At 49.2% G+C, this 21,818-nt stretch overlaps 2 protein-coding genes across 3 annotated transcripts in view; one reads left to right on the top strand and one right to left on the bottom strand.

Moving 5' to 3' along the window:
- Positions 1-484: 484 nt before the first annotated feature.
- LOC135249436 (suppressor of cytokine signaling 3-like) lies at positions 485-5,375 on the bottom strand. Its single transcript, XM_064325087.1, has 2 exons — positions 4,885-5,375; positions 485-3,886 (listed from the first exon to the last, which is right to left on the bottom strand). Exon 2 carries the CDS (start codon positions 3,711-3,713, stop codon positions 2,919-2,921), a length of 795 nt encoding a protein of 264 aa, XP_064181157.1. The 5' UTR covers positions 3,714-3,886; positions 4,885-5,375; the 3' UTR covers positions 485-2,918.
- Positions 5,376-6,368: 993 nt separating this feature from the next.
- LOC135249412 (CDP-diacylglycerol--glycerol-3-phosphate 3-phosphatidyltransferase, mitochondrial) overlaps positions 6,369-21,818 on the top strand; it is a 27,315-nt gene continuing 11,865 nt past the window's right edge. Inside the window, exons 1-5 of one of the 2 annotated variants that reach the window (XM_064325036.1) lie at positions 6,369-6,534; positions 10,674-10,875; positions 15,675-15,752; positions 16,302-16,401; positions 21,170-21,359. In XM_064325036.1, the coding sequence (XP_064181106.1) occupies positions 6,419-6,534; positions 10,674-10,875; positions 15,675-15,752; positions 16,302-16,401; positions 21,170-21,359 (686 nt within the window). In that variant the 5' untranslated portion in view covers positions 6,369-6,418. The remainder of the gene's footprint in view (positions 6,535-10,673; positions 10,876-15,674; positions 15,753-16,301; positions 16,402-21,169; positions 21,360-21,818) is intronic. The other variant, XM_064325035.1, reaches the window with a different exon arrangement.

The following is a 21,818-nucleotide window of genomic DNA, read 5'->3' as shown; positions in this document are numbered from 1 at the left end:
GTGTGTGCATGTGAGTGTGTGCATGTGAGTGTGTGTGTGTGATTGTGAGAGTGTGTGTGCATGTGTGTGTGTGTGCATGTGAGTGTGTGTGTGTGTGCATGTGAGTGTGTGTGTCTGCATGTGAGTGTGTGTGTGTGTGCATGTGAGTGTGTGTGATTGTGAGAGTGTGTGTGCTTGTGAGTGTGTGTGTGTAATTGTGAGAGTGTGTGTGCATGTGAGTGTGTGTATGTGAGTGTGTGTGCATGTGAGTGTGTGTGTGGAGAGGGAAATGGTTGGTAAAAAGGTGAACTGAGGCAGTTTTGAAGAAGAAGGAATATGAACAGGAGTTCTACTCTAGGGTCAGTTCTCATTTTTAGCAGATGATGCCTGACGTTGGGAGATGCACAGGGGGAACTGACCCTAGATCAGCACTGAAGCATCGCGTGCAGTAGCAGTGTACTTTTACACAACCTCACCGTGGCAAACACAGGACACGAGGATAAGGTTTTCATTTCGTAAAAATAGTGCTCTTTAATATAAATTACTGAAATGTCTTATAAATATATATATATGTGCAAAGTCTCTTTCATTACAGTTGTCTTTGCTGTTTGTTATGCTTTCATTTTATGACCTTCAAGCTTGTACTGCCAGCTACCTGGCCAAAGATTAAGACGCCATCTTTATAAAAGATAGAGAAAAAAATCAGTAATGTATGCTGTCTTGGTTCGCTATCACACATGTAAACATTGTCATGGTATAAGAACAAAGAGAGTACTTAAAAATAAAAATGAAAATCTTACAATAAGAGAACCCTTTTGGCCATTCCCCTGATCCCCCTGGGGAAAATAAGCATTCTGCTCAGAATACATTCATCAGTTAACACACCAGTTTTGCTTGTCAGAAACAGAAGCCATCACATTTTGCCCCTGTCCATTTTTAATTCAGTGGGTGTTTGGGACAGTGTGTCTGCGTTCCTCCACAGGGGTGCAAGGCCAGGCCCTCCCCAAAGACACAATCCAGCCTCCCCTTTACCACCCCCAACCCTCCCTTTCCTTTCCCCCCTCGCACAAAAACACAAACTTTTAAAAAACTTCTTTCTTAGCTTTTCTTTGTTATTTTGGATTTTCCGCCGTCGCCGTTGGAAACCGCGTTACCGCCACAGCAAGCGCCTTTCCCGCTCGGCAGACCAGTGGCGGCGGACGGGACAGCGCGGCAACACTGAGGCTGCATTCACACCAGATCAGGCAATGCGGCACCTTGCCGCAGGGCTGTGCGGCGGTGTGGGCGTGTCACTACATGGCCCATTTGTGTGACGTCATGTTGTGAACTTTAACCCCTCCCCCTGTCCGCTAACTCAAAAAAAAAAAAAATAAAATAAAAAAAATGGAAACAAATGCAAACCGAAGGAAGCTTCTTGCAATCGTTATTTTGCAGCGTAGACTGCCAGCCACACGCAGACGTCAAAGCTGGGTACACGAAATAAACCAAGCGAGGACACAACTGGTAGAGTATCATCGTTTGGTCCATGAACTCCATAGTGCTAGGTACAATAAACTAACATGCAAGAACTGCTAAATAGCGAATCTTTTATACAGCTTAATTCCGACGTTTGGAATTGATTTAGCTAGTAATTATTGTTTCGGTACTCGTCCCATTACCCAGTACTGTCAAATCACGATGACGATCATCATATCAAATCTTAGGGAATGAATCACATCAGTAATTCATCTGACATTTGCTCGGTAAACAGCGGACTGCTACATGGTAATTCAAACAACTTACGTGATTGGCCACTGCAGCGTGATGTCGGGTTGCGTTCCGGCAAAAGTTGATTCTGGTTCTGCTTTCTTGCCGCAGGCCACTACGGTTTTTTTCTGCGCCCCATGCAGTCCCCACTGCCGCAGCCTAAACGCACTACCCCCCTTCAAATGAATGGGAAGACTGCCGTTTTACCGCATTGCCTGACCTGGTGTGAATGTAGCCTAAGCCCGCAGGACAGGCACTTTTTATGGACAGATGTTTTTAAAGGACTTCCTGGTCAATTGCCCTGTGAGGGCTGTGGGCTGTGGTTGCTAGCGGTAACGCAGTGGCTTTGCAGGCTCTCCCCACACACGCTTAAGGGGCAGTGAGCCGCCTCAGGCCCGGCCGGCTCCGTGTGCCGCGCTCAGATGCACATTAACACAGCCTGCTGCTAAGGAAACACCTCCTGCAGGAGGAGCCAAAATGGCAACCAAAACACAAAGAGAGGGGAGAGAGGTGATGGGAGGAGGGAGTCTTTCTTGATTAAGAGAAATGAAATGTATCCTGCCCGGGCAGTATTCTGGAATGGCTTTCCCCCCACAGCGTTCCCTCAATGTTCCTGCAACACTACCACCATCATCATCATCATCATCACAACGTTAGGCTACAGTACAATGTCATGGGAAACGCCAGGAGGACGCCATCTGTCGCCTGGGTTACCATTCACAGTTACCGTGGCCCGAGTCTACAGTGACAACGGGCCTAGCGTCGTGAAGACACCATGGCAATGGTAACCCACGCCGACCGGCATATCCTGTCCCGGAACCAGGGGGAAAGCAAAGGCTCACACATTGTCCAGACAACTGAACCATCCAATCAGCATGCCCTATCCCGAGACCAGCTTCCATGGCAACGGCAGCATCCTCTCACCACCCGCCCCCCCAACAACATCCCCTGCCCCCCACCCACCCACTTTCCTCATCCAGCCCTAAGATGAGAACACCGTTGACATGGATGACCCATTTCGTCCATGGAAAGTTTTGTCTTCAAGACCCCCCCCCCCACCCCCTTCAGAATGACAGTCCAACCTCAGACTCAGGTGATGTCCATCACCTTAAACAGATCCCAGCGGAAACTGTGTGTGCGGGGGAGGGGGTTCCCCCGGGTCACCATGTGGGGGCGGAGTCTGGGAAGCCTCCTTATATAGGCGCGTCGTACTCCTGCAGGAAGTCCTTGAGCGGGTGGGGCAGCTGGTCGGTCCTGCCGCAGGCGTCCTGGTGGCCGTTGACGGTCTTGCGGCAGAGGTGCTGCAGGGAGGCGGCGGAGGAGCAGAGCGGCCTCAGGAGCTCCAGGGGAACCTTCTCTCCACCAGAATAGATGAAGTAGGCCCCGCGGGGCGAGGAGGCAGATGGGGAGGAGGTGGAGGAGGTGGAGGAGGAGGGGGCGTCCGCGTCCCCGCCATAGGCCTCGCGGGGGGAGGAGGCGGAGGTGGAGGAGGAGGGGGCGTCCGCGTCCCCGCCATAGGCCTCGCGGGGGGAGGAGGCGGAAGCGGAGGGGGAGGAGGAGGAGGAGAAGGGGGCATTGGCGTCCGCGCCCCAGCCCGCACCCCCGCCCGCGCCCGCGGGCATGTAGTGGTGCACCAGCTTGAGCACGCAGTCGAAGCGGGGGGCGGGCTGCGCGCTGCGGGGGTCGGTCTGCAGGAAGAAGGCGGCGCTGTCGCACTGCACGCGCAGGTTCTTGGCGCCGCAGGCGGTCTGCACGCTGAGGGTGAAGAAGTGGCGGCGGTCCGAGCTGTCCCGCAGCAGGAAGGTCCCGGCGGGGTGGGGGCGGAGCAGGCCGCTGGCCTCCGAGCCGCTCAGCGCGCCCCAGTAGAACCCGCTCTCCCGCAGCTTCCTCACCGCCTCGCCCACCAGCTGCTGCTGCCGCCGCGAGCAGAAGGTCTTATAGCGGGAGCCCGCCTCCATGACCGGCTCAAACCTGCTGAGGGTTACCATGGCGATGCGTCCGCGACCCGAACCCCCCCGCCCCCCCGCCACCTGGCCAGCACCGGGCACAGACCGGAGGACCAGACGGACGGACGGGGGGGTGGGTGGGAGGCGAGGAGGGGGGGGGGAGGGGTGAGGGACTCTGTCTCGGACTAGAACATCTTCCCACACCTTTCTGACACCTGGACAGACAAAAAAAAGAGTCTTTTAACTGTCAGTGTTGAGAGATAGAGGGGGAGAGAGAGAGAGAGAGAGAGAGAGTGCGAGAGAGAGGCACTAGGAGCCAGGGCTAAAGGCCCATTCACAAAAAAAAAAAGACCACAGCTAATACCATCATCCAATGAGAAAAGTGTGTAGTGATGCAACATGGGAGTTAAGAAAGGCTACATTACTCAACCATTTGTGTACATATAGACACAGTCACGCACAAATGCACAGACAATGACAGAAATAATAAAAAAATGTATTTATATTGGACACATTCTGCTTGGAATCCACAAATCTTGCCTTATAAAGAGATTATGAATGTCGGGCCGTGCAATGTCTGGGTTGATTTATGCCCGTGGGAACACACATGTTCCGTCTCGCTGCAAATGCCCCACGCCTCCGCGGTAATGCAGCGATCTGGCGCAATACTGTCCGCAGTCTGCACGAGCACCGAGATTGCATTGTTAGGGCTGTTAACGCAGACCCCGCGCGGGTAATAGCAGTCTAATCGCGTGAGAACGGGATGGTGTGTGTGCGTGTATGTGTGTGTCGGTGAGTTATCCTGTTTCCTCGCAGGCTGTTCTAACAGCTGCCAGTAACCTAATGCCTATTATTCCAAGTTTGGAGACCCAGTCTTCCAGGCTTGGCCAAACGTGCTATGAATGGAGCTGAACTTGGCTGAACCTCGAGACTGAACCTGAGTGGAGACCGTGCAGCAGCCTCCGTTGCGTTATTATTACGCTGGTATGCGTCGTTATTACGAGTTTCTCGAAACTTTAATTTTGGGCTTTTCTCCTTTCTCTCAGCGAAGAATTTCCCGTGATACAAAAATCAATTAAGCCCACGCACAAAATTCAGAATTACGCATGCTTTCAGGTAGCCCGTCTTCTCACCTGCGTGGCTGACGAACAGGCAAGCAAAAGGTGTAGTGCAGCCAACTGCATGTGAGAGACAAAAGAGAAAACATAATTACCTCGATGCTGGTCTTTTCCGATGAGGAAATGGCACCTTGTCCCTTGTTGAAATTCTTAATCCCCGTTTCTACTGGTCGCAAAAAACTGAACGGAACCCTTGCTCTTTATGCCTTGAAATACTGATATTTCAGCCTCTCCGTCTTCTGTGCAGAGGACGATGGAGTCGCGAGTGACTTGAATTCTATGAGCACTGTCAGGCAGTTCATGCTTCGTAGTTACTTTAGGCAGCGGGGACCAGTCAATGATGTTAAAGCCTCTGTCGCAGAGCTAAGCAGAGCACGCCTCGTATGTGTAAAGACTCCACCCCCCTCCCTCCTCTCTCTAACCCCCCTCCTTCGAGGTTCTTTCCAGTAAAAGAGGCAGAATCTGGTGGTATACCGCTTCTGGTAAGAGGGAGGGAGGGAGAGAGAGAGAGAACGCGCTTTACAAACACTCTCACGCACAGAGACGCACGCGCGTGCGCCCGCGCACACACACACAAACGCCACAATCTTGGCAGCTTGCCCGTACGCAATCATCATGACCTTTTCATTTTTTTTTTTTTTTTTTTACGGTGCGATTCCTGGTATTCATAGAGAAGTCCTCCCTTCCCCCACACTGCTCGTGCAAGGTGAAAAAGTTCAAGCTTGCAGGAAGAAAATAGCAAAAATACTCCGCCAGTACACGATGTAAGCACGCTATATGCATATAGCACAAACACACTCACAGTGCAATTTATGTCCTGATTTTTTAAATTATAATTGCTGAAGTATTATTATAAGTAGTAGGCTAGTAGTAGTAGTGGTAGTATTAGTAGCAGTAATAGTAGTAGTAGTAGCAGCAGTACTACTAGTAGTAGTAATAGTAGTAGTAGTAGCAGCAGTATTAGTAGTAGTCGTCGTCGTTGTAGTAGTTGTAACGGTCGTTTGCTTTAGTTTTTCCTGCGAAAAGTGTGAGTGATATGAATTTATATATTTTATGGAGATGAGTGCGACTTTGTTTGCACGATGTCCCGAGAGATCCATCTTACGCCCCCCAACGGCCGTAAGAGTCGCGCAGCTCTGGTGCAGAAACCCTGGATGTGTCATTCCACCGTATCCGCTAGAGGTCGCGCTCATCAAGTGATGCCATTGATAACGAATAGCAATTTTGTCTGTTTGTTCAGAAGTAATGCATTTATTTCAACAACGAATGTTAGAAGACAAAAAAGTTCACTGGCATGCTAGAAAACGTTTTCATGATAATGACAGTATCCTAAATACAGCTATCGACATTCACTGCTTCAATAAAGTCAATGTGCACAAGGACTTGATCAAATGTTAATCTTGAATTTCGCATTCAAAACATATATTTAATTCGCTTGAAAAATATAACGTAAGGTGACAACTAAAATTCGAAATAATTTCAATTTGTTCAATTACATTTTTAGCCTCGTTTTCCATATGGCAAGTTAGCGAAAGTCAGATGACAGAAACGAAGAAGTTTGGAAGCCCGAACTGTGTGCGTCCGATCAGTCGTGCAATAAAGCTGGGCTATTCAAAGTCCTCCGCAGAAATGGCTGCTCCCATGTCATGGAGAAGACTGATAAACTCGGTGTATGCGCCAGCTCTGACCGGGGTCTTCACCCGAATGTCTGACAGATTTTTCCGGACAGGTGACCGGAGAAGAGGGTAAGATAACGACGACAGGGAATAACGGCAGAATAGAAACACGGAAATAAAACTGCACGCAGTCCCCCCTCGCATCGTGACTGTACTCAGTAACTAGCTGTGCACATTAATGCTACTGTAGTTAGCTTGCTACCTTTGCAGGCTAGTTGCAGTAAATAGCACGCAACCACCTCACTGTCTTCCTCTCTATATAGCTACAGCAACATCATGTAAGAAATTGTTGATTCATTGAACGCCCCTTATGAACATGGTGTCGGTGATATGCGCCTACCTAGCTAGCTAATTTGTTTTTGCTAGCCAACTATGTGCGTATGTGTCACTGTCGGAAGTGTTCCCCGTTACAACACTGACACCAGTGAACGTGAAGGTTACAGAGCCATTTACCCATGCTAGCTTAGTTAACGCTGGATAGCATGCTAGCCGTCTACCCGAACCCGTCGGCAGGTAACTCGTTTGTTGCAGCCTGGAGGACTCGGAGTTCGATTGGAACACTCGCAAAATTAAAGGATAACTTGTTATCAGGTCGCGAATAACTTTCGGGGATAAGTCATCCGGAAGACTAGTGACCTTGTGAAGTATGATTAATGGATCCTTAGCCACACTGCTAACTACAGATAAGCTACTGTCATTTTTATTTTAGTGCTGGCTGCAGCAGCTCCTAATGCTCCTCCCTTGTGAAAACACCTAAACAACAGGAGTCTTGCAATTTATAAGAGAGTAAATGCCTCCTGAAAAAACAGTGCACTAAAGAGGCATTTTAAGACTTAAGTGGAAGATCGAGATATACTGGCTGTGTGCTGGTCGCTTTTCATTGGTTGCTAGTTGCCTGTGGTACCCCTGGGCTTGTGGGTTCAGTTTGTGGCCTGAAACTCCTCCACAGCAATATGAAAGACGGATATCAAATTATAGGAAGTCTTGGATTGCAGTTATTGCTGCCAAAGGTGGTGAAACAAAATATTAAGTTCAAAGGGGCAATTACTTTTTCATAGGGGTGATATGGGTGTTCAATGACTTTTTTCCATTGCATAAATGAAACAACTGAAAAAATGTGTTTTGTGTTTATTCAGGATCCAAATGTCAAATAGTACACTTTGTCTGAAGATCTGAAGCCCTTCAGTGTGAGAAATATACAATGACAGGAATAATCAGGAAGGGGACAAATACTTTTTGACAGCAGTGTACATTACAAACACACACACACACACACACACACACACACACTAGTGATTTTACAGTCAGTGCCCGCCCAACCCATAATGGGAACTCTGAATAAATGGCGATTTATTTCCTGGAGAAAAGACTGTGATAAGCATGTGACACAGCACCCAGAGGAAGTACTTAGTTGGATGTCACAAGCACACAGCTGGTAGATGTGTGTAAACAAGCACTTGACTTATGAATGATTGGCCCTATGGTGGCCCATGAGTTGGTGGTGGGCAGTAATGGGAGATGGCTGTAGGGCTGGCCGTGGGCCCCATGCTGACCCATGGGTTGGTGGTGGGCAGTGATGGGAGGTGGCTGTAGGGCTGGCCGTGGGCCCCATGCTGACCCATGGGTTGGTGGTGGGCAGTGATGGGAGATGGCTGTAGGGTTGGCAGTAGGCCCCATGCTGACCTATGGGTTTGTTGGTGGGCAGTGATGGGAGATGGCTGTAGGGCTGGCCGTGGGCCCCATGCTGACCCATGGGTTGGTGGTGGGCAGTGATGGGAGGTGGCTGTAGGGCTGGCCGTGGGCCCCATGCTGACCCATGGGTTGGTGGTGGGCAGTGATGGGAGATGGCTGTAGGGCTGGCCGTGGGCCCCATGCTGACCCATGGGTTGGTGGTGGGCAGTGATGGGAGATGGCTGTAGGGCTGGCCGTAGACCCCATGCTGACCCATGGGTTTGTGGGTGGCAGTGATGGGAGATGGCTTTAGGGCTGGCAGTAGGCCCCATGCTGACCCATGGGTTGGTGGTGGGCAGTGATGGGAGATGGCTGTAGGGCTGGCAGTGCTGCACAGGTGTTATAATGCTCAGAAAAACACTGCTGGTGCTGAGAGAGGGGGAAGGGTGCAAGAGTGTTGCTATAAAGTGCATGTGTTTGGAGAACAAAGTGCATTTTTGTGACATGACTCAGAACTTCTCTAAGGCTTTCCAGTAATTCCAGCGGTGTGTGCGTTCGGTTTATGCATGTGTACGTGTGTGTGTGTATTGTTTGAGCTTGTCTGAGGTTTACCCTCACAGCTGAAATGACTAGAAAGGAAACCGCATATTGTATTGTGTAATAGTCACTGGCTCTGCTGTAGTACTGTGTGTGGCCTGTAGGGTGTGAAACAGTCACTGACTCTACTGTAGTACTGTGCGTGACCTGTAGGGTGTGAAATAGTCACTGGCTCTACTGTAGTACTGTGTGCCGCATGTAGTCTGGCCAATCGATAGCTGTGCTGTACTTAAGTGGAGCTCTTGGCTAACACAGTCTGGCTGTGCGGAGGTGGAGCTCTTGGCTATTCAAACCCTACATGCCAGCCAGATCCCTTCGTTCTGCTACCTCAGGACGCCTAGCACCTCCCCCTCTTCGCACCTGCACTTCCAGAACACGTCTCCTGTCTGTTCTGGCCCCACGATGGTGGAATGACCTCCCTGTGGAGGTCAGAACAGCTGAGACACTGACCCATTTCAAACGACGACTGAAGACTCACCTCTTCAGGCTGCACCTCTCCCCATCCCTCCCTACCCCCCTGTAAATGACTGTAAGCTTAGGGTTGTAACTAGGCAGCTGTTTCGTAGGTGACTTAGGTGCATTAACTGTCTTAACTACTACTTGTATTTTTTCCATAGACTGCGTTGTTGCCGTTCTCGTTGTTAGTGTTAATCAGTTTACCCTTCAGGGTCCAAGTTGAATTATGCGGTTGTTCCCTGCACTTGGACCGGTACTTCTCTCTAGGGGTTTCGTCATACTTGTTCCTGGTTATGGTTATACACTTTGTTGTACGTCGCTCTGGATAAGAGCGTCTGCCAAATGCCTGTAATGTAATGTAATGTAACACAGTGTGGCGGTCCTGGGACTCCATGCCTGCAGTAACACTGAGGTCTTGGGGCGGCAGTGTAGTATAATGGCTAAGGAGTTGGTCTTGTAACCTAAAGGTTGCAGGTTCGATTCCCCGGTAGGACACTGTCATTGTACCCTTGAGCAAGGTACTTAACCTGCATTGCTCCAGTATATATATCCAGCTGTATAATTGGATACAATGTAAGTCGCTCTGGATAAGAGCGTCTGCTAAATGCCTGTAATAATAATAATAATAATAATAATAATAATAATTATAGGTCTTCATGAATAGCTGAGCCGGTAGCTGAAGCGGCTGCTGAACATCACAGCTGCACAGTCTGTTGTGAAGGTCACATGTGGTTGGAGTTGAGTTGTGTAAAAGGGCTTTTTTAATGATTCAGTGCATGTTAAGGTGATTAACAGCACAGGTTACGCTCAGGCAGGCCGGCTGGCGCGGGCCGATCAGCCGTTAAGTTGGTTAAGTGTTTGACTGAGACCGCCATTTAGAACTAGCGCGGGAATTACCTCAGCTTTCTGCAAAACCACCGCCATTTCATTTCCTGGCATTTCCTGGTGATGTCATATCCAGATCCATCCAATTAGGAGCTGAATCTAATCAAATGGATTAAGAGCTGAAAAGCAGCCAGGTGTGTGCTTTGTTTCCCTAGCAACAGGCCTTCAGTGCATTCTAAATATCCCTGAGTCGCTGAGTGTGTTGGTTAGCTGGGGTGTATAGCTACATGTGTGTGTAACACAACATGGGGTTGTGCATGTGTGCAGGGAAAGTGTGTGCGTGTGTGCGTGTGTGTGTGTGTGTGAGTGTGTGTGAGTGCGAGTGCGAGTGCAAGTTTCTGTGTCAGGGTTAGTGCCTGTTCCACAACTCCAGGGTGTACAGATTTGACATTTTGTCATTTTTGTGTCTTCATACTTTTATCTGCAGGGCTTGCAGGACTAACTCTACTGTCTGCAGGAAAGAACGTGTGCAGACTGTAGCCAGTCAGGCTGAAACACACTGCAAACCTCCTGGACTAAAATTTGAGCTTCCGCAATTCAGGATTTGAACTTGCAACCTTCTGAACACTGCGTTCCCCCCCCCCCACCCCCCTCCCCAGCTCCTCTGTGCTGCTCCTGGCCCCCCTGCTGGCGGAATCGGACCCCATCCCGCTGTCCCAGCCGCGCGCCCCCGGTCCCGCCGGAGCTGAGGGTCTCCTCGCCCGCTTCCTCTGGATGGCGGATCATGTGCCCGCCTTCCGCGTCCCTGGGGCCCGCGTGCATGTGCTTCGCTCCCCCGACGAGTTCTACCAGCTCATGAAGGTCAGTGGGGGGGGCGGGGACAGCGTGGGGGGGGTCGGACTCACAGTGCTGTAAGGCTATGAGCAGCCTGGTCGGGCTCATAGTGCTGTAAGGTTATGAGCAGCCTGGTCGGGCTCATAGTGCTGTAAGGTTATGAGCAGCCTGGTCGGGCTCATAGTACTATAAGGTTATGAGCAGCCTAGTCAGGCTCATAGTGCTGTAAGGTTATGAGCAGCCTGGTCAGGCTCAGTGCTGTAAGGTTATGAGCAGCCTGGTCAGACTCATAGTGCTGTAAGGTTATGAGCAGCCTGGTCAGACTCATAGTGCTGTAAGGTTATGAGCAGCCTGGTCGGGCTCATAGTACTGTAAGGTTATGAGCAGCCTGGTCGGGCTCATAGTACTATAAGGTTATGAGCAGCCTAGTCAGGCTCATAGTGCTGTAAGGTTATGAGCAGCCTGGTCGGGCTCATAGTGCTGTAAGGTTATGAGCAGCCTGGTCAGGCTCATAGTGCTGTAAGGTTATGAGCAGCCTGGTCGGGCTCATAGTGCTGTAAGGTTATGAGCAGCCTGGTCGGGCTCATAGTGCTGTAAGGTTATGAGCAGCCTGGTCGGGCTCGTAGTGCTGTAAGTATGAGCGCCTGGTCAGGCTCATAGTGCTATAAGGTTATGAGCAGCCTGGTTGGCTCATAGTGCTGCAAGGTTATGAGCAGCCTGGTCGGGCTCATAGTGCTGTAAGGTTATGAGCAGCCTGGTCGGGCTCATAGTGCTATAAGGTTATGAGCAGCCAGGTCAGGCTCATAGTGCTGTAAGGTTATGAGCAGCCTGGTCGGGCTCATAGTGCTGTAAGGTTATGAGCAGCCTGGTCGGGCTCATAGTGCTGTAAGGTTATGAGCAGCTTGGTCAGGCTCGTAGTGCTGTAAGGTTATGAGCAGCCTGGTCAGGCTCAGTGCTGTAAGGTTATGAGCAGCCTGGTCAGGCTCGTAGTGCTGTAAGGTTATGAGCAGCCTGGTCAGGCTCAGTGCTGTAAGGTTATGAGCAGCCTGGTCAGGCTCGTAGTGCTGTAAGGTTATGAGCAGCCTGGTCAGGCTCGTAGTGCTAGGTTATGAGTGTGGCTGACTGGTGGGACACAGTGGGACACTGTGTTGTAGGAGGTGATGGCTGGTTAAGCAAATAGCCTAACGGTGAAGCCACACTATAGGCGCCGCGCCACGTCCCCACAATCGGCTGTTTGTGGGCGTCACCTATTTTTGACAGACAGTTGTGTTTGCTGTTGACCGGGTTTAATGTCGCGTTTCATAGTTGTTGTCCAGTCTGAATAAAAATCATTTTTGCAGTAACCTAGATCTGAAAGATGTTAGTCAACTGCCTAGCTAGGCTGTCTAATGTCTAGCTAGTGAGTAACAACCAACAACAAAAACATTGTCTGGCTAATTAGCCAGATAATGCCTTCAAAGTTGTATCTGATTAGCTAGCTAGGCGGCTGGTAGAAACGATCACAAACAACAAGCAACTAATACATTAGGAAGAAAATGTTTTTGTTGTTATTGTTGGTTGTTACTCTCGCCGCGCGGTCTGCAGTCCCAAACATGCCTTGTGGGGGGGGCCACCGCCGCCTCTCAGTCAAAATGAAGGGAGGCGGTGTCGCCGTGCGGCAGGGCCACATACAGGGTGGCTTCACCGTGATGCTGTGCTGTCTCTCGCCCAAACCCCGTGCCTGTATGGCTGCCTGGGGAGGGGTGGGGGGGGGGGAGCAAAACAAAAGCGTGTTCTGCTTGGAAATGCTTTCCTTTCCCTCTTACTGAATTACTGTACAGTCACAGCTGAGTTCCGCTGGACAAAAGGGCCTTTAATTCGCTGCGTTAAACAAATGCCCTGGGACGTCCTGGCAGAGAGGAACAGCCAGTTTTTAGCTGAATGGCAGGTATTCACACTTTCGGTCAGTGGCTCCCCCCCCCCCCCCCCACCGAGGTTTCGGAGTGCGTTATTTTTTTTCGGAGTGCGTTTTGGAGTTACCGGGTTTCACGCCCAGCAGGTGAGTGAGTGAGAGAGAGCCATTGTCTGTGGAGAAAAATGAGCCATTCTCTTCTTTTTATTTATTTTTTATTTCTTCAACAATGAAGACGGGGATCGTTTTGGCCACGCCCGGCAGTGATGTGGAGAGGGCATGCAAAATGGACACCTCACCCCTCCAATCAGCCGTGTGGAGGTTACCTTGGGTGTGCTTTCAGAGTCAGAGAGAGAAATATTATTATTATTATTATTATTGTTATTGTGTTTGTTGTTGTTATTATAGACAGATATAGCAATTGTTTGTTTCAATTTATGTTCATGTTGTAATGTATTTTTGTATTTCTATATGTATGCTTTGGCAATATTTACTAATCAATTTCATACCAATAAAGCATTTTGAATTTGAACTTGAGAAGGCAGAGGGAGAGGGAGAGAAATGGAGAGAAAGAGACAGACCGAGAGAAACAGAAAGACCTGACCTGGGATCCCCTTGGCTAGATTCAAATTCAATAATAAATATTGTTACCGATAATGATAATAACAACAACAAAATAATTTTTTGTCTGCAAAGAAGCTGCTACTCTATTCATTTAAAATATTTTTTCCCCAAAGAAAACAGTGAGAGCCTTGAACAGGAATGTGAGCAGTTTCTGTTCCTAAGAGCCCCAGAACAGCGAGCAGGTTCTGTTTCTAAGAGCCCCAGGACAGTGAGCAGGTTCTGTTTCTAAGAGCCCCAGGACAGCGAGCAGGTTCTGTTTCTGAGAACCCCAGGACAACGAGCAGGTTCTGTTTCTAAGAGCCCCAGAACAGTGAGCAGGTCCTGTTTCTAAGAGCCCCAGGACAGCGAGCAGGTTCTGTTTCTAAGAGCCCCAGGACAGTGAGCAGGTTCTGTTTCTAAGAGCCCCAGGACAGGTTCTGTTTCTAAGAGCCCCAGGACAGCGAGCAGTTTCTGTTTCTAAGAGCCCCAGGACAGGTTCTGTTTCTAAGAGCCCCAGGACAGCGAGCAGGTTCTGTTTCTAAGAGCCCCAGGACAGGTTCTGTTTCTAAGAGCCCCAGGACAGGTTCTGTTTCTAAGAGCCCCAGGACAGTGAGCAGGTCCTGTTTCTAAGAGCCCCAGAACAGCGAGCAGGTTCTGTTTCTAAGAGCCCCAGGACAGTGAGCAGGTTCTGTTTCTAAGAGCCCCAGGACAGTGAGCAGGTTCTGTTTCTAAGAGCCCCAGGACAGGTTCTGTTTCTAAAAGCCCCAGGACAGCGAGCAGTTTCTGTTTCTAAGAGCCCCAGGACAGGTTCTGTTTCTAAGAGCCCCAGGACAGCGAGCAGGTTCTGTTTCTAAGAGCCCCAGGACAGGTTCTGTTTCTAAGAGCCCCAGGACAGCGAGCAGGTTCTGTTTCTAAGAGCCCCAGGACAGCTAGCAGGTTCTGTTTCTAAGAGCCCCAGGACAGGTTCTGTTTCTAAGAGCCCCAGGACAGGTTCTGTTTCTAAGAGCCCCAGGACAGTGAGCAGGTCCTGTTTCTAAGAGCCCCAGGACAGTGAGCAGGTTCTGTTTCTAAGAGCCCCAGGACAGTGAGCAGGTTCTGTTTCTAAGAGCCCCAGGACAGTGAGCAGGTCCTGTTTCTAAGAGCCCCAGGACAGGTTCTGTTTCTAAGAGCCCCAGGACAGCGAGCAGGTTCTGTTTCTAAGAGCCCCAGGACAGTGAGCAGGTTCTGTTTCTAAGAGCCCCAGGACAGCGAGCAGGTTCTGTTTCTAAGAGCTCCAGGACAGGTTCTGTTTCTAAGAGCCCCAGGACAGGTTCTGTTTCTAAGAGCCCCAGGACAGCGAGCAGGTTCTGTTTCTAAGAGCCCCAGGACAGGGAGCAGGTTCTGTTTCTAAGAGCCCCAGGACAGCGAGCAGGTTCTGTTTCTAAGAGCCCCAGGACAGTGAGCAGGTCCTGTTTCTAAGAGCCCCAGGACAGCGAGCAGGTTCTGTTTCTAAGAGCCCCAGGACAGTGAGCAGGTTCTGTTTCTAAGAACCCCAGGACAGGTTCTGTTTCTAAGAGCCCCAGGACAGGTTCTGTTTCTAAGAGCCCCAGGACAGTGAGCAGGTTCTGTTTCTAAGAGCCCCAGGACAGTGAGCAGCTCCTTCACTCTTGCTAATGCTAATTTTAATTCCATTATTATTCAAGGTTGGTTTTCTTATTCAAATGTTCAGGTCTAATGGCTTCAGCTGGTCAGGAGCAGGTATGAGATATTGATCAGAGTTTACTGAACAGCGCTTTGTGTTCACTGTACGTTACGGAAAAGCAAGTTTCAGTTTTAACAGGTGTGACGTGAGGCTTGCGGGGGGGCAAGGGAAGGTAGTAATGAATTAATCGTTTTAATTGTAAAAATTTTGAAAATGCTCACATGGGTTCTCTCTGTTCATCTTCTGGGGAGCACTGAAATGCAGAGCTTGGTGTTGGAAGCGCTTGGTGGGTGGGGTATTAATATCTGTGACCGGCAGTCCAATCCATAAGAGTCGCCATCTTTATTTCTGCTTTTATCAATAAGCTTAGGATCAGAAATAGTGTTCCTGGAGCCCGGAAATGTGTTTATATCTATAAATGCACTCGTTGGCATTGATTGTTAAATGTTACTTGTGCGCTGGTGCCTGGAATTTCCGGGAGGGGGGTTGGTGGGGGGTGGGTTAAAGTGTTATAAGCCGGCGGTGGAGTTACAGTAAAACTGAAACGCATGTGCAGCTTTGCCACTCACGTGCTTAAAAAATAAAATAAAATCAGGCACGTTCGCCTCGTCTCCACTCTCTCACGTGCTTTTTTTTTTTTTTTTAAATCAGGCACGTATCAAGGCAGCTGAGAGCAGGGTGGTGATGGCGTCCCTGTACCTGGGCACAGGACCCCTGGAGCAGGACTTGGTAAGACTGTGGACTGGCTGTGGAAAGAGCACCCCAGTCAGCGATAAGTGGCATCCATTAACACGTTCGCAGTTTCATCCAGGCACCACTGGTATCACAGAAGAGCGAGTCTCTGCATGCCCAAGAGTGCCCTTCATTTAGGGGTTGGGGAGGGGGGGGGGGTAGGGTGGTGGGTGGCGGGTGGCGACAAGTGATACATGACCAAATTTTGATTTCCCAATTTCTTAAAAAAAAAAAATAAATAAGAATGAGTAGCATCTTCAGATCAGTGAGAATGTCACTCACTGTCACTCACTGTCACTCACAGTCACTTACAGTCTCTCACTGTCACTCACTGTCACTCAGTCACTCACTGTCACTCACAGTCACTTACAGTCTCTCACTGTCACTCACTGTCACTCAGTCACTCACTGTCACTCACAGTCACTTACAGTCTCTCGCTGTCACTTACAGTCTCTCACTGTCACTCACTGTCCTCTGGCTGCCAGTCAGCCGAGCGCTCAGCAAGGCCTCATCTTCCTCTTCTTCATCCTCCTCTTCCTCATGCAGGTAGACTGCATGCAGAAGGCTCTGGAGAGTTCTCCCAGGAAGGACGGAGCCTCTGAGCTCAAGATTTCCATCCTGTTGGACTACACCAGGGGATCACGAGGTGGGTGTGGTTCCGTGAGCCTGGAAATGTGCCCTTCAAATCCGTGCATCGAATCCTAGAAGTACATTTTAAATGGCATTCGTGTAAAATGCAAAGAATTTTATACAACTGCCAGGACCTGCCGCGCCTACGTTTACATTGTTGGTTATGTAATACGTATGCATCAACTTGCCTGTAATGGGCCACACCCACACGATGGGGGAAAACCAAACGTTGTGTTCCGTATAGTTAGTATTAGCAGTCAGGGGATTATCAAGATTTTAAAAATGTACAAATAACGAAGACAAGATCTAAATTCTAAGATTTTAAGTTCTATGCCCTCCCGTGCAAGAAGACCGAGCCAATGAGGAGAAACAAGTGGATTCAGGTCCTTAGATGTGGGGGAAACACAGGAAACTCAGGGATCCTGAATGAAGCTATGTCTACAGTGAGCACCATAATTCATTGGACAGTGACACATTTTTTGTTATTTTGGTTCTGTACTCTAGGATACAATGAAAATGAGGTTGAAGTGCAGACTGTCAGCTTTAATTTGAGGGTATTTTCATCCATATTGGATGAACCGTTTAGAAATGACAGCACCTTTTGTACATAGTCCCCCCCATTTTCGGTCATCAAAAAATATTGGACAGTTTAACGTAATGTAGAATAAAGTAATCATTTTAAATATTTGGTCGCATATCCTTTGCTTGCAATGACTGCTTGAAGTCTGCGATGCGTAGACATCATCTGAAGCTGGGTATTTTCCCTGGTGAAGCTGTGCATTTAGTGAACATTCAGCCTCAGTTGTGAGTTTTGGTAATCGGTACTGAACACCTCTGAGCCTAACGAAGCGCTCAGTCGTGAGTTTGGGTAATCGGTACTGAACACCTCTGAGCCTAACGAAGCGCTCAGTCGTGAGTTTGGGTAAACGGTACTGAACACCTCTGAGCCTAACGAAGCGCTCAGTCGTGAGTTTGGGTAACGGTACTGAACACCTCTGAGCCTAACGAAGCGCTCAGTCGTGGGTTTTGGTAATCGGTACTGAACACCTCTGAGCGTAACGAAGCGCTCAGTCGTGGGTTTGGGTAAACGGTACTGAACACCTCTGAGCTTAACGAAGCGCTCAGTCGTGAGTTTGGGTAAACGGTACTGAACACCTCTGAGCATAACGAAGCGCTCAGTCGTGAGTTTGGGTAAACGGTACTGAACACCTCTGAGCCTAACGAAGCGCTCAGTCGTGAGTTTGGGTAAACGGTACTGAACACCTCTGAGCCTAACGAAGCGCTCAGTCGTGAGTTTGGGTAAACGGTACTGAACACCTCTGAGCCTAACGAAGCGCTCAGTCGTGAGTTTGGGTAAACGGTACTGAACACCTCTGAGCCTAACGAAGCGCTCAGTCGTGAGTTTGGGTAAACGGTACTGAACACCTCTGAGCCTAACGAAGCGCTCAGTCGTGAGTTTGGGTAAACGGTACTAAACACCTCTGAGCCTAACGAAGCGCTCAGTCGTGAGTTTGGGTAAATGGTACTGAACACCTCTGAGCCTAACTAAGCGCTCAGTCGTGAGTTTGGGTAAATGGTACTGAACACCTCTGAGCGTAACGAAGCGCTCAGTCGTGAGTTTGGGTAAACGGTACTGAACACCTCTGAGCCTAACGAAGCGCTCAGTCGTGAGTTTGGGTAAACGGTACTGAACACCTCTGAGCATAACGAAGCGCTCAGTCGTGAGTTTGGGTAAACGGTACTGAACACCTCTGAGCCTAACTAAGCGCTCAGTCGTGAGTTTGGGTAAACGGTACTGAACACCTCTGAGCCTAACGAAGCGCTCAGTCGTGAGTTTGGGTAATCGGTACTGAACACCTCTGAGCATAGTGAGGAGCTTTCTTTCCTCCAGTGGCGGTGTGCAGTTCTTTTTTTATTGAAAGTCGGATTCCTTTTGTTTGTATGCGAACAGAAGTTTTTCCGCTTGATGTCATCGGGTATGAGAAGGCTTTGTTGTGGTTATCTGGCGTGTCGCCGTGAGGTCGCTGCAGTGTCATGTGACCTCATCGTCGTGCTACTTCCCGCTTTTCTGGTATGGAAAGCCGAGGCCTCTACGGAAAGGAATGAGGAAAGCGTTTCACTCCTTCTCCCCGATAGCATCTTTACTCTACACCCTTCTCATGGGTTTTCTTTTTCTGAGAGAAACCACAGGAGTGGACCTGCCTGACTAACGCTGCTGGGAAGAGTTCAGTCAGCTAGAAGCACACGCATTCACAGACACACACACACACACAGACACACACCCTTCACAGACACCACACTCACAAGACACAACACCACCATCCACGCAGCACACTCACACACACAGGCATTACGAGACAAACACAGACACACACACACACGCATTCACAGACGCGCGCACACACTCAGACACACACACACCCGCATTCACAGACACACACAGAGGCATTCACAGACACACACACACACGCATTCACAGATGCGCACACGCATTCACAGACACACACACACGCATTCACAGACGCGCACACGCATTCACAGACACACACGCATTCACAGACGTGCACATACATTCACAGACACACACACACACATTCACAGACACGCACACACACACGCATTCACAGACGCACACACACACAGACACACACACACGCATTCACAGACGCGCACACACACTCACAGATGCGCACACACACAAACACACTCACACTCACAGACACACACACACTCGCATTCACAGACGTGCTCACAGACACACACACACACACACACACCACCCGCATTCACAGACGCGCACACACTTCACAGACACGCACACACGCATTCACAGACGCGTACACGCATTCACAGACACACACACACGCATTCACAGACACACACACACACATTCACAGACGTGCACACACATTCACAGACACGCACACACACACGCATTCACAGACGTACACACACACTCACAGACGCACACACACACACACACACTCACAGACACACACACACACGCATTCACAGATGCACAGACACACTCACAGATGCACACACACACACAAACACACACACACTCACAGACACACACACACACACTCGCATTCACAGATGCACCCACACACTCACAGATGCGCACACACACAAACACACACACACACTCACAGACACACACACACTCGCACTCACAGACAAACACACATGTCTGTGCACATGTTGTGTGTGTGTGTGTGATGCACAGTACACTGCTGTCAAAAAGTATTTTGATTATTCCTATTATTAATATTTTCACACTTCATATCTTTAGACAAAATGTAATATTTGACAATTGGAACCTGAATAAACACAAAACATTTTTTTTCAGTTATTTCATTTATGTATTTGGAAAAAGTCATCAAACACCCATATCACCCCTGTGAAAAAGTGATCCCCCCTTAAGCTTAATATCTGGTTGCACCACCTTTGGCAGCAATAACTGCAACCAAACACTTCCTATAATTTGATATCAGTCTTTCATATTGCTGTGGAGGACTTTTAGCCCTCTCTTCTTCACAGAACTGCTTTAATTCAGACACATTTGTAGGTTTCTGAGCATGGACTGCTCGTTCCAGGTCCAGCCACAGCATCTCTGTTGGGTTCACGTCAGGACGAGGCTACTTTAATTTAGTTTCTTTTCAGTCATTCAGATGTGTACCTGCTTTTGTGTTTTGGGTCATGCTCTTGGTCTTGCTAAACCCACTAACACTTCAGCTCACTGACAGATGAGCAGACATTCTCTGGACCGGGAATTTTCTGGTACAGACTGAATTCATAGTTCAATAATGGAAAGTCGTCCAGATGTTTGACCTGGTTTCACTCGTGGTATGATGTTCTTACTGTGAAATGCTGTATTTTCTTTAAGTCAGACTTATTGGGACCTGTGCAGTCCAAAAAATTCCACTTTTGACTCATCTGTCCATACACTATTATCCCAAAAGTCTTGGAGATCATCCAGGTGCAAATGTGAGACGAGCATTGATGTTTCTCTTAGTTAGCAGTGGTTTCTACCTTCCTACTCTCCCATTATTTTTGTCCAGTCTCTTTCTTCTCTTAGCTGAGGTTAGAGAGGCCTGCGGTTTTTTGGATTATCTGGGATTTTTTGTGATTTCCTGGATGAGTTGTCACTGCTCCCTCGTTTAAATTTTAGCAGGTTGGCCACTCTTGGGAAGATTCACCACTGTTCCAAGTGTTTTTCATTTGGAGATACTGGCTCTCGTTGTGGTGCAGTGGAGTCCCAGAGCCTTAAATGGCTTTGTAACCCTTTCCCTACTGATCCAGATATGACCAAAAGTATCTGGACACCCCTTGGTCTGGGGCTGTTTTTCATGGTTTGGGGTAGGCCCCTTAGTTCCAGTGAAGGAAATCCTAATGCTACAGCATACAGTCACAGTCTAGATGAATCTGTGCTTTCTCTGCTGACTGTTTCAGTATGACAATGCCCCCAGGCACACAGTGAGGTCCATATAGAAATGGTTTTGTTGAGAACGGTGTAGAAGAACTTGACTGGGCTGCACAGAGCCCTGACCTCAACCCCATTTAACGCCTTCGGGATGAATTCAAAAACCAGCTGTGAGCCAGGTCGAATAATATTTTGTCAAAAGATCTGAAACCATTTGTGTGACAAGTATGCAATGATAGAAGAAATCAGGAAGGGGGCAGTATATATAAGGTGTCCATGTTTACTGTGTGCATGCACACGTGGGTAATGCGTATCATACGTGCATTACGTACAGCGTATGTGTGTCTGATTTCTGCAGGTAAGCGGAACTCGCGCTCCATGTTGCTGCCGTTGCTGCGGCGATTCCCGCGGCAGATGCGCGTGTCGCTGTACCACACCCCCGACCTGCGCGGCCTGCTGCGTCTGCTCATACCCGAGCGCTTCAACGAGACCATCGGCGTGCAGCACATCAAGGTGTACCTGTTCGACAACAGCCTCATCATCAGCGGGTTAGTCTGCTTCAGCTCTCACAGCTTCAGCCTCTCACAGCTTCAGCCTCTCAGCTTCAGCTCCTCACAGCTTCAGCTCACACAGCTTCAGCCTCTCACAGCTTCGCCTCTCGCAGCTTCAGCTCTCACAGCTTCAGCTCACACAGCTTCAGCCTCTCACAGCTTTGCCTCTCGCAGCTTCAGCTCTCACAGCTTCAGCCTCTCACAGCTTCAGCTCCTCACAGCTTTAGCTCACACAGCTTCAGCCTCTCACAGCTGAAACCTCTATCACAGCTTCAACCTCTCACAGCTTCAGCCTCACAGCTTCAGCTCTCATACAGCTTCAGCTCTCACAGCTTCAGCTTCTCACAGCTTCAGCTCTCACACAGCTTCAGCCTTTCACAGCTTCAGCCTCTCAGCTTCAGCTCCTCACAGCTTCAGCCTCTCAGCTTCAGCTCCTCACAGCTTCAGCCTCTCATA

This window comes from Anguilla rostrata, chromosome 2, assembly GCF_018555375.3.
Source record: "Anguilla rostrata isolate EN2019 chromosome 2, ASM1855537v3, whole genome shotgun sequence".
NCBI lineage: Eukaryota > Metazoa > Chordata > Actinopteri > Anguilliformes > Anguillidae > Anguilla > Anguilla rostrata.
The sequence above is the reverse complement of the archived record's forward strand: the minus strand, read 5'-3'. Positions and strand labels throughout refer to the sequence as shown.

Coding starts and splice junctions, on each gene's coding strand:
- LOC135249436 (XM_064325087.1), bottom strand. CDS start 3,713: ATGGTAACCCTCAGCAGGTTTGAGCCGGTCATGGAGGCGGGCTCCCGC.